This window comes from Chlorocebus sabaeus, chromosome 16 (assembly GCF_047675955.1).
Source record: "Chlorocebus sabaeus isolate Y175 chromosome 16, mChlSab1.0.hap1, whole genome shotgun sequence".
Classification (NCBI taxonomy): Eukaryota; Metazoa; Chordata; class Mammalia; order Primates; family Cercopithecidae; genus Chlorocebus; species Chlorocebus sabaeus.
In genome coordinates, this window is record NC_132919.1 from 19,362,029 (window position 1) to 19,374,700 (window position 12,672).

At 42.5% G+C, this 12,672-nt stretch overlaps 1 protein-coding gene across 6 annotated transcripts in view; it reads right to left on the minus strand.

Moving 5' to 3' along the window:
• The window catches only part of ULK2 (unc-51 like autophagy activating kinase 2), a 100,331-nt gene that overhangs the window by 51,950 nt on the left and 35,709 nt on the right, over positions 1 to 12,672 (minus strand). For all 6 annotated transcript variants that reach the window (XM_008010636.3, XM_037987206.2, XM_037987204.2 and 3 more), the window contains 2 exons: positions 2,671 to 2,718; positions 1,935 to 2,023 (listed from right to left, as the gene is read on the minus strand). In XM_008010636.3, the coding sequence (XP_008008827.1) occupies positions 1,935 to 2,023; positions 2,671 to 2,718 (137 nt within the window). The remainder of the gene's footprint in view (positions 1 to 1,934; positions 2,024 to 2,670; positions 2,719 to 12,672) is intronic.

A 12,672-nucleotide genomic window follows, 5' to 3' on the forward strand; every position in this document is an offset into this window, starting at 1 on the left:
GCTCCTTTATGTTTGCTCTCCCAAAATTAGATTCTTCCCTGTTGTTCTTTTCTCTAGCACAAGCTTTGCTTTTCATATTACATTGTGTCAAATATATGGTTCATAATAATGGCCACAATTTATTGAGAATTTGCCATGGCTAGGCACTTCCCACACATTACTACCAGGACCCTGCAAGCAAAGGTTAATCAAGCCTATGGTCCAGATGAGGACACCATGGCCCACCTCTCTAACTGACCAGCCCAAAGTCACTGAGTGGGCAAGCAGCAGGGCTAGGATTGGTGCCAGCATGCCTGGCTCTTAATTTTTTTAGTTCACCAGAACGTAAGTCTTATTAACATAATCTGCTTTATCTACTTGGTATGAATTTGCAGGGCTGCATAAGAAACATTTATTGCCAGTTTTGAGACTTGTCTGTTTGCAACAGGCTACATCTGCATCTGCTTTACCTAACAGTTGCCACCTCCTGCATTATATACTATGTGTCAGACCCTGCATGCAGTAAGTGCTTGCACTCACTTATCCCTGAAGAACCCTACAAGGTAGGTAAATTACACTCACTTGATATACAAAAAAAAGGTGTCCTAGTTAGTATAACAGGTAAGGCACATGGAGGCTGCAAGTCCCATCCACTTAAACCTCTGAGTTGCCTCATTTTTATGGCTCCCTAACCTTTGTGCCAGAGGCATTCAAGAAACTGATGTCTGAGGCCGGGTGCCGTGGCTCACACTTTGGGAGGCCAAGGTGGGCAGATCACTGGAGGTCAGGAGTTTGAGACCAGCCTGGCCAACATAGTGAAACCCCATCTCTACTAAAGATATAAAAAAGGCTGGGCGCGGTGGCTCACGCCTGTAATCCCAGTACTTTGGGAGGCAAGTAGATCACAAGGTCAGGAGTTCAACACCAGCCTGGCCAAGATGGTGAAACCCTGTCTCTACTAAAAATACAAAAATTAGCCGGGCGTGGTGGCACGTGCCTGTAATCCCTGCTACTCAGGAGACTGAGGCAGAGAACTGCTTGACCCCAGGAGGTGGAGGCTGCAGTAAGCCGAGATCGTGCCACTGCACTCCAGCCTGGGCAACAGGGCGAGATTCTGTCTCAAAAAAAAAAGATACAAAAAATTAGCTGGGTGTGGTGGTGTGCACCCATAGTCCCTGCTACTTGGGAGGCTGAGGCTACAGAATCGCTTAAACCCAGGAGGCGGAGGTTGCAGTGAGCCAAGATGGCGCCACTACACTCCAGCCTGGGTGACAGAGCGAGACTCCATCTCAAAAAAAAAAAAAGGAAAAAAGAAAAAAACCTAAGAGGAGAGCTAGGTAAAACCCTGGGAGAGTGGAGTAGGAAGAAGTGACAAGAGTGACCAGAAGGCCTCAGGATTAGGAAGAAGTACTGAAATGGGAGGGAACACAGCCATGAAGAAAATGGCTTGGGAGCTTCAGCAAAAGGAAGAGGTTTGAGTAGAGGCCACCTTAAAGCGCCAAAAATCACGATTAGGAGAATCTTAAGTCAGTGAAATCTGGCTCAGAGGTGACTCCTCCATCAGTAGAAATTCCACATACAAAAAAAATCCAAGCTCATGTCTATAGCATTCAGATAAAATATTTATTGCCTATCCACCTGTAATGGGTACTCTTTGTAAGTATCATCACCAAAACACCATAGGATATAAAAAGGTGATATTACTGTACTCACTGTTCAGAGGAAAATGGCCCAGAGAGGTGATATTTCTTTCTGGAGCTTACACAGTAACATATGGGCAGAGGTCCAAATACAGGTCCATTTGACCCAACTATAATGTTCTTTCTCCCAAACCTCAACTGCATTAGTAAACATTACACATAAAAAGAATATCCATAGTGTATGTTCATGCTCCATTTGAGAACAGATGTAATAGCACTAACTCTGAAACTATTTTTAATAAAACCAGAACTTACTGGTGGAGAAGCAAAACGACAAGATGGAGAGCTGCCACAGGAGCTTCCAGAGACAGAACCAGAATACACAGGCACTGGAACTGGGCAAGCTAAAGGAAGAAACACAAATGAACTACATCATTTTGTAGTGCAGTCACATGACCTGTATAATAGAAACACCTGCCAAAACCACTACACCTTTGTGTTCCCTGAAAATTTGCATTCACCTATTTATTACCACATCTGCTGATGAAACTAAAAATGCAGCAATTACTAAAACTATTTCAACTTTGTTTCAGAAGGAAAAATAGAACAGTTATTCAACAAACACAATCGTAGGTATCTAAGAAAATCAGGCCAGGCACAGGGGTTCACTCCTATAATCCCAACACTTTGGGAGGCTGAGGCGGGAGGATCACTTGAGGTCAGGAGTTTGAGACCAGCCTGGCCAACATGGTAAAACCTCGTCTCTACTAACAATACAAAAATTACCCAGATGTGGTGGTACCCGCCTGTAATCCCAGTTACTCCGGAGGCTGAGGCAGGAGAATCACTTGAAACTAGGAGGCAGAGTTTGCACCACTGCACTCCAGCCTGGGTGACAGAGCAAGACTCCATTTAAAAAAAAAAAAAAAAAAGTAAATTCAATGAAATTTTAAGAGGGACAATAAAAGATCAATTTTGTAATAAAAATAATTAATTTTTCCTAAAGCTTGCATTCATTCTTTAAGTGAAAATACAAAAAATGGGTACTCACATTTTTTTACTGGAACTTGCTCAAGAAAAGGATGGCTAAAAAATGCTTCTGTAACAAGAAATGAGAATATAACCTTTAAAGAGACATTGACTAAAATATCAACCAGGTTATTTTTCTCAACGTATTCAACACAACATCTTTGAGATCAGAATTTAACTTCTTTATATAGCCTCCATTTCCTTTAAATGTAAAAGCATATTTTTTATAAATCCTCTATAAAAATTATTTTTATAATCATATAAAATAATGAATCAACAAATTTTAAGTAATTATGCATTTTCACAACATCTATCACCAACACAACATACTCTGATGCTACTTACACAGACATGTTCTCTAACATATGCCACCCCCCAGTGGACAGCTCCACAGGAGAACTATGATCTCCAGGACCGTGTAGAACCCATGTGAACTACAGCTGTTAATTGTCCTAAGAGGAAATTGAGGCAGCTGATTTATACAGCAAACTATCCTTCGCCCCTAGATGTACTCCTAATGCTGGTTTCACATTAAAAAGAGAAAAAACTGGCCGGGCATGGTGGCTCACGCTTGTAAGCCCAGCACTTTGGGAGGCTGAGGCGGGCAGATCACCTAAGGTCAGGCGATTGAGACCATCCTGGCTAACACGGTGAAATCCTGTCTCTACTAAAAATACAAAAAATTAGCTGGGCAAGGTGGCAGGCGCCTGTAGTCCCAGCTGCTTGGGAGGCTGAGGCAGGAGAATGGCATGAATCCTGGAAGCGGAGCTTGCAGTGAGCTAAGATCGCGCCACTGCACTCCAGCCTGGGCAAGAGTAAGACTCCGTCTCAAAAAAAAAAAAAAAAAAAAAAAAAAAACTACAAAAATAACACATTCAATAGTTGTTTCACTATTGACAATAATTCTCATGGTTCAGAGCAACTCTCAGCTTAACTTCTCCCTAATACGTATAAATATTTCCAACTACATGAACTTAATTTTTATTCCAACTTTACAAAACATTAAGAAAATAGGTATTCAGACCATTTCAAATATTTTCCCTGACATGGAAACAATTACAGCTATCCTCTACTGAGTATTCGACATTCACTAAGACAATGAACTGGGGGCTTCACAAACCTTATCTGAGGAAATATATCCTCCTATCATGGGTAAGAAAATTAAAAGCACACAAAGACCATGTTTCTTGTCCAATGTCAAAGAGTTAGTAAGGTGAGGGACTAGAATTCAAATTCCAGTCCATCTTATTTAAATACCAATGTGGATTTCCATATTATACTATACATTAGCAAACCAAAATCCTGGAGTGTATTTCCACAAATCTCTGTTAGTATCACAACTATTACTACAGGAAAAGTTACTTTTTTCCCTAAAAGCTACAAGATCAGGGTTAATTTGCTAAGTATTTTCATTAAACATGTCTTAATGATTTCTCTGGTCTGACATTTTCAAGTATTGCTGTTTTTACCTAAGATAAGAATTAGGTTGGGCCAGGCATGGTGGCTCACGCCTATAATCCCAGCACTTTGGGAGGCGGAGGTGGGCGGATCAGCTGAGGTCGGGAGTTTGAGACCAGCCTGACCAACCTGGAGAAACCCCGATTCTACTAAAAATACAAAATTAGTGGGCATGGTGGCAAATGCCTGTAATCCCAGCTACTCAGGAGGCTGAGGCAGGGGAATTGCTTGAACCTGGGAGGCAGAGGTTGCGGTGAGCCAAGATCCTGCCATTGCACTACAGCTTAGGCAACAAGGGAGAAACTCCATATCAAAAAAAAAAAAGGCAACTTCCAAAAACTCTAAGACAAACTGATGAGACCCAAACAGAGATACAGAATCAAACTTTTAAAAGACAGAGAGAATCTTGGAAACAGCAAGAGAGAAGCAACTTGTAATGTACAGGGATCCTTAATAAGAATATCACCCAATTTCCCATCAGAAATCTTGAGGCCAGAAGGCAGTGGGATATTATCTAAAGTGCTGAAAGAAAAAAAAAAAAGTAAACTGAGAATTCTACATTCCACAAAACTGTCCTTCAAAACTCAGGAAGAAATTAAAATATCTCCAGAAAAACAAAAGCAGAGGGAATTCATTACCGTAACAAGACCTCCCCTATAAGAAATGTTAAAGAGAGTACTTCAGGTTGAAATGAAAAGAGCTAGACAGTAAAGAAAAGCCACATGAAGACATAAAGATCTCTGGAAAAGATAAATGCCAACGGCAATTTAAAATCCAATAGTACTGTAATTTTGGTTTGTAATTTTACTTTTCACTTTCTACAGAGTTCAAAAGACAAATGCATTAAAACTATTATAAAGACTTAATTTGTGATATCAACATAAAGGGGGGACAGACCAATACAGTAGTAGTTTTTGTATGCAACTAGAGTTAAGTTAATATGAATTCAGTAACTTTAGATGTTATATGTAATCCCCAGGTAACCACAAGGAAAAATATACACAAAAGGAAATGAGAAGGGAATCAAAACACATCACTATTAAAAAAAATCAAACAACACGAGAGCAGTAATGGAATAAATGTGGGACAAAAAAGCTGTAAGACATAAAAATAGTGAAATGGCAAAAATCTTTCCTTATCAGTAATTACTTTAAATGTAAATAGATCTCCCTAGGCAGAGATTGGCAAGGTAGATTAAAAGGAAATAATCCAACTATAAACTGTCTGTAAACAGAGACTCCCTTTAGGCCATGTGAGGTGGCTCACGCCTCTAATCCCAAGCGGATCGCTTAAGCTCAGGAATTCAAGACCAGTCTGGGCAACATGATGAAACCAAAAATACAAAAAACTTAGCCAGACATGGTGCTGCACATCTGTGGAACCAGCTGAAGTGAGAGGATAGCTTGAATTTGGGACACGGAGGTTGCAGTGAGCTGAGATTGTGCCACTGCACTCCAGCTTGGATGAAAGAGTGAGACTCCGTCTCAAGAAAAAAAGAAAAAAAAAAAAAAGAAAAAGAGACTCGCTTTAAATTTAAAGACACAAAAATATTGAAAGCAAAATGATGGAAAAAGCTATTCCAAGCAAAAGAGAAGTGCAAGGTTGGCTATCAGACAAAATAGAATTTGAATTGAAAACTGTTATAAAAGACAAAAAGCACAATAAATAAGGCCAGGTACAGTGGCTTAAGCCTGTAATCCTAGCATTTTGGGAGGCTGGAGGCGGGTGGTTTGAGCTCAAGAGTTCAAGATCAGCCTGGGAAACATGGTGAACCCCTCTCTACAAAAAAATACAAAAATTAGCCAGGTATCGCGGCTTGCACCTGTAGTCCCAGCTACTTGGGGGGCAGATGTGAGAGGATAGCTTGAGCCCAGGAGCAGAGGTTGCAGTGAGCCAAGATTGCACCACTGCGCTCCAGCCTAGGTGACAGAATAAGACCCTGTCTCAAGGAAGAAAAAAAAAAAAAAAAAAGGGCTGGGCGCGGTAGCTCATGCCTGTAATCCCAGCACTTTGGGAGGCTGAGGAGGGCAGATCACAAGGTTAGGAGTTCAAGACCAGCCTGACCAACATGGTGAAAACCCGTCTATACTAAAAATACAAAAATTAGCTGGGCGTGGTGGCAGGCACCTATAGTCCCAGCTACTCGGGAGGCTGAGGCAGGAGACTTGCTTGAACCTGGGAGGTGGAGGTTGTTGCAGCGAGCCGAGATCACATCACTGCACTCCAGCCTGGGCGACGGAGACTCCGTCTCAAAAAAAAAAAAAAGACATTAAATAATGATAGAAGGGTCAATTAACCAAGAAAATTTAAGATTTATAAACATCAGAGCCCCAAAATACATGAAGCAAACATTGACAACTGAAGTGACAAGGAGATTTGTATAACAATAGTTGCAGACTTCAATAATGGATAGAATACCCAGACACAGCATCAATAAGGAAATGGAGGCACTTAACAATGCTATAAACTAACTGGACCTAACAGACACACACAAAGTACTCTAGTCTCCGAGAGCAGAGCATATACTTTTCTCAAGTGCACGTGAGACATTCTCCAAAACAGACCACACCTTAGGCCACAAAACAAGTCTTAATAAAATTTTTTTTTAAAATCAGAGACAATGTCGTGCTCTGCTTCTCAGGCTGGAATGCAGGGGTGTAATTAGCTCACTGCAGCATCAAACTCCTGGGCTGAAGCAATCCCTCTTACCTCAGGCTCCCAAGAAGCTGGAACCAAAGGTGCACACCACTACACCCAGCTAATTTTTAAAAACTTTTTATAGAGACAGGTTCTCACTATGTTGCCCTGGCTAATCTAAACTCCTGGCCTCACACAGTCCTCCTTCTTCAGCGTCTCAAAGCACTAAGGTTACAGATATGAGCCACCATGCCTGGCCCATAAATTTTAAAAGACTGTAATCATGGTGATTGATTATCTTTTCCAATCACAATGGAATAAAAGTAGGTATCGAGGGCTGGGCGCAGTGGTTCATTCCTGTCCTTTTGAGATTCTGTTTTAAAAAAAAAAAAGAAACTAGAAATCAATAACAGAGGAAATAACGGGAAAACCCACAATATGTAGAAATTAAACAAAACACTATTGTTTTAGTCTGTTTTCACACACTATAAAGAACTACTTGAGGCCGGGAGCAATGGCTGATGCCTGTAATCCCAGCACTTTGGTAGGCCCGGGCAGGCTGATCGCTTGAGAACAGAAGTTCAAGACCAGCTGGCCAACATGGTGAAACCCGGTCTCTACTAAAAACACAAAAATTAGCCAGGCGTGGCGGCACGCAGCTGTAAGTCCAGCTACTCAGGAGCCTGAGGCAGGAGAATTGCTTGAACCCAGGAAGTGGAGGTTGCAGTGAGCCAAGCTTGCTCCACTGCACTCCAGCCTGGGTGACAGAGCAAGACTCTGTCCCTAAAACAAAACAAAACAAAACAAAAAAACTACCTGAGACTGGCCAGTTTATGAAGAAAAGAGGTTTAATTTAGTTCTCCATGGCTGGGGAGGTTTCAAAAACTTACAATCATGGCACAAGACGAAGGGGAAGCAAGCATGTCTTACCATTGCAGAGCAGGAAGGAGATGTACCACACGTTCAAACCATTAGATCTTGTGAGAACTCACTATCGCGAGAACAGCATGGAGGAAATCCGCCCCTTGATTCACTCACCTCCCACAATGCCCCTCCCCAGACACATGGGGATTACAACTCAAGATGAGATCTGGGTGGGACATAGAGCCAAATAATACTAACTCTGAAGCAACCATTGAGTCAAAGAAGTCATAAAGGGAAATTAGAAAATATCTTGAGACAAATGAAAATGAAAACACAACATACTAAAACTTACGGGATGTAGCAAAAGCAGTAGTAAGAGGGAAAAATATACCTGTAAACACCTCCTTTAAAAAAGAAGAAATGGGGCCACATGCAGTGCCCCACGCCTACAATCCCAGCACTTTGGGAGGCCAAGGTAGGCAGATTACTTGAGGTCGGGAGTTCAAGACCAGCCTGGCCAACATGGTGAAAGCCCGTCTCTACTGAAAATACAAAAAAATTAGCCAGGCGTGGTGGCGGGCACCTGTAATCTCAGCTGCTCGGGAGGCTGAGGCAGAAGAATTGCTTTAGCCCAGGCGGCGGGGGTTGTAGTGAGCTGAGATTGTGCTGCTGCACTCCAGCCTGGGTGACAGAGCAAGACTCTGTCTCAAAAAAAAGAAGAAATAGCCCAGGCATGCTGGCTCGCACTTGTAATCCCAGTATTTTAGGAGGCTGAGGCGGGTGGATCGCCTGAGATCAGGAGTTTGAGACCAGCCTAGCTAACATGATGAAACCCTGTCTCTACTAAAAATACAAAACATTAGCCAGGCATGGTGACATGAGCCTGCAGTCCCAGCTACTCTGGAGGCTGAGGCAGGAGTATTGCTTGAACCCAGAAGCTGGATGGAGATCGCAGTGAGCTGAGATGGCACCACTGCACTCCAGCTGGGTAACAGAGCAAAACTCCGTCTCAAAAAAAAAAAAGAAACATCTAATCAATAAGCTAACTGCACGCTTATGGAACTAGAAAAACAGCAAACTAAGTCCAAAACTAGTAGAAGGAAAGAAATAATAAAGATTGGAGTTAAGATAAATAAAACATTTTCTTTTTTTTTCTCTTTTTAGAGAGGGTCTTCTCACTCTGTCATCAAGGCTGGGGACGCTGGCATGATCACAGCTCACTATAGCCTTGACCTCCAAGGCTTAAGCAATCCTCCCAGCTCAGCCTCCTGAGTAGCTGGGACTACAGGCCCACACCACAACACCAGCTAATTTTTTTATTTTTAGTAGTAGGGTTTCACCATGTTGTCCAGGCTGGTCTCAAACGCCTGAGTTCGAGTGATCTGCCCACCTCAGCCTCCCAAACTGCTGGGATTACAGACGTGAGCCACCATGCCCAGCTGTGCTTGAACTTTTTTTTTTTTTTTTTTTTGAGGCGGAGTCTTCACTCTGTCGCCCAGGCTGGAGTGCAGTGGCGAGATCTCAGCTCACTGCAAGCTCCGCCCCCCGGGTTCGCGCCATTCTCCTGCCTCAGCCTCCCGAGTAGCTGGGACTACAGGCACCCGCCACCGCGCCCGGCTAATTTTTTGTATTTTTAGTAGAGACGGGGTTTCACCATGTTAGCCAGGATGGTCTCGATCTCCTGACCTCGTGATCCGCCCGCCTCGGCCTCCCAAAGTGCTGGGATTACAGGCGTGAGCCACCGCGCCCGGCCTGTGCTTGAACTTTTAATGCATTCCCCAAGCCACACAGAGATCAATGGACAAAGGATGGTAACTTACTGTCTCGAAGCACCACCTTTGACCAATCACTGGCTGACCACTAAAAAATTGTAGACACAAGGGTGATCCCTAGGAAACTGGGCTTTACAATTTTTTTAACTGAAAAAAATACAAAAACAACTTTGGAGATAAATCAATGTTAAAAAACTGCAAGGAAAACAATATTCCACAGATTTGGTCCAGGCAAGTTACTAAACAGACAGAACAATCCGATGAGGCATCATGGCTCATGCTTGTAATCCTATCACTTTGGGAGGCCAAGGCAGGCAGATCACTTAAGGTCAGGAGTTCATGACTAACCTGGCCAACATGGTGAAACCCATCTCTACTAAAAATACAAAAATTCGCCAGGCATAGTGGTGTGCGCCTGTAACCCCAGCCACTTGGGAGGCTGAGGCAGGAGAATAGTTTGAATTCGGGAGATGGAGGTTGCAGTGAGCTGAGTCGTGTCATTGCACTCCAGCCTGGGCAACACAGTAAGAATTTGTCTCAAAAAAAAAAAAAAAAAAAAAGAACAACCCCCAATTGGGAGAGGGGGAGGGTGCAAATCTAAAATTGCTATTTGTATTGTACAAAATGTTTGATTTTCGGCAAAAAACTGCAAGGCATGCAAAGCAACAAAGAAGTATGACCCATACACAGGGGTATGAAGCAATCAACAGAAACTGTCGTGAGAGGGCCAAATGTTGGACTTAGCAAAGACTTTAAAGCAGTTATTTTATTTATTTATTTATTTATTTTTGAGACAGAGTCTCGCTCTGTCACCTGCGCTGGAGTGCAGTGGCCGGATCTCAGCTCACTGCAAGCTCCGCCTCCCGGGTTTATGCCATTCTCCTGCCTTAGTCTCCCAAGTAGCTGGGACTACAGGAGCCTGCCACCTCACCCGGCTAGTTTTTTGTATTTTTAGTAGAGACAGGGTTTCACTGTGTTAGCCAGGATGGTCTTGATCTCCTGACCTCGTGATCCACCCGTCTCGGCCTCCCAAAGTGCTGGGATTACAGGCTTGAGCCACCGCACCTGGCCTAAAGCAGTTATTATAAATACATTTTTTAAAGTAGAGAAAGCCAGCCGGGTACAGTGGCTCACGCTTGTAATCCCAGCACTTTAGGAGGCCGAGGTGGGTGGATCATATGAGCCCAGGAGTTCGAGACCAGTCTGGCCCACACAGTGAAACCCCGACTCTACTAAAAATACAAAAAATTAGCTGGGCATGGTGGAGGGTGCCTGTAGTCCCACTTATGCAGGAGACTGAGGCAGGAGACAGTGACTCATCAAATAGAGAATATCAAGAAAAAGACAGAAATTGGCCAGGCGCGGTGGCTCACGCCTGTAATCCCAGCACTTTGGGAGGCCGAGACGGGCGGATCACGAGGTCAGAAGATCGAGACCATCCTGGCTAACACGGTGAAACCCTGTCTCTACCACAAAATACAAAAAAAAAAACTAGCCGGGCGAGGTGGCGGGCGCTTGTGGTCCCAGCTACTTGGGAGGCTGAGGCAGGAGAATGGCGTAAACCCGGGAGGCGGAGCTTGCAGTGAGCTGAGATCCGGCCACTGCACTTCAGCCTGGGCGACAGAGCGAGACTCTGTCTCAAAAAAAAAAAAAGAAAAGAAAAAGACGGAAATTATAAAAAAGAACCAAATGGAAATTCTGGAGTTAAAAAGTACAATAACTGAATAAAATAATCAGCAAACCTGAGAACAGATCAATAGATATTTCCAAACTGAAAAACTCAAAGGAAAAAACAATATGGAAAAATGAACAGACTCAGATGTAGGATATTATCAAGCACAGACCATTAAGTGCACATAATGGGAGTCTCAGAGAAGAGAAAGAGAAAGGCACAGAATGAATACTTTAAGAAATGATGGTTGACAACTCCCCAAATTCGGTGAAAAACATTTATTTATATATCAAAAAAGATCAATAAACTCTAAGCAGGATAAACACAGAGATACACATCTAGAGGGATCACAGTTAAAACTGTTGAAAATCTAAGACAGAGAAAAATCTCAAAAGCACTAAGAGAAAAATGACTCATCACCCACTAGGGAAACTGGTAAGATTAACAGGTGACTTCTCATCAGAAACAATGGAGGCCAGAAAGCAGTAAGATGACATAGTCAAAGTACCGGCTGGAGAAAATCCTAACAACCAAGAATTCAGTATCTACCAAAAAAACACTTTTCCAAAGTGAAGGGAAATAAAGGGAAATAATGACATTCCCAGATAAATGAAGATTCTGAGAATCTGTATAAAGAGCATTGGTAATTATGCAGATAATTACAGAAGAGTACATTATGTATTTTTCTCTTAACCAATTTAAAGGATAACTATATAAAATAATTATAAGATTGTACTACTGGGTTTTGTTTGTAGCATACAAAGATTAATATATATGACAACACAAAAGAGGAAAGGAATGGAATTATATGAGCTTAAAAAAAATGACACCAAACAAAAAAGAGATACAAAAAAATACAAAAAGAAAAAAAATGACACCAAACAGTAACTTGAGTCCATAAGAATAAATGAAGAGTGCCAGAAATGATAAATGTGTAGGCTAAAATAGTACTCTAAGGCGGGGCATGATGGCTCACACCTGTAATCCCAGCACTGTGGGAGGCCGAGGCAGGATGTTTGCTTGAACCCAGGAGTTGGTGACCAGCCTGGGCAATATGGCAAAAACCTCTCTACAAAAAATTTAAAAATTAGCTGGGCATGGTGGTGTGCACTTGTAGTCCCAGCTACATAGAAGTTTCAGGCAGGAGGATCACTTGAGCCCAAGAGGTCAAGGCTGCAGTGAGGCATGTTTGTACCACCGTACTTAGGCCTGGATGCAGAGTAAGACTCTGTCTCAGAAAAAAAAAAAAAAAAAAAGAGAAACACACCAAAAGACACTATACATGTTTTTCACCTTTCTTCTCCTCACTTCTTTAAAAGAGGTAAGACTGTATAAAGCAATAGTTGTAACACTGCACTGCTGAGATTACAACATAGACATAATATGTGAGACAATAACAGCACAAAGAGCAAATGAAGCCATATTAACGGAACAAAGCTTCTATATTTTAATGGAATTCAACTAGTTTTTTGTTTTGTTTTTGTTTTTTTTCTTTTTTTTTTTTGGAGACAGAGTCTCGCTCTGTCAACCAGGCTGGAGGAGTGCAGTGGCAAGATCTTGGCTCACTGCAAGTTCCGCCTCCCGGGTTCATGCCATTCTCCGCCTCAGCCTCCCGACTAGC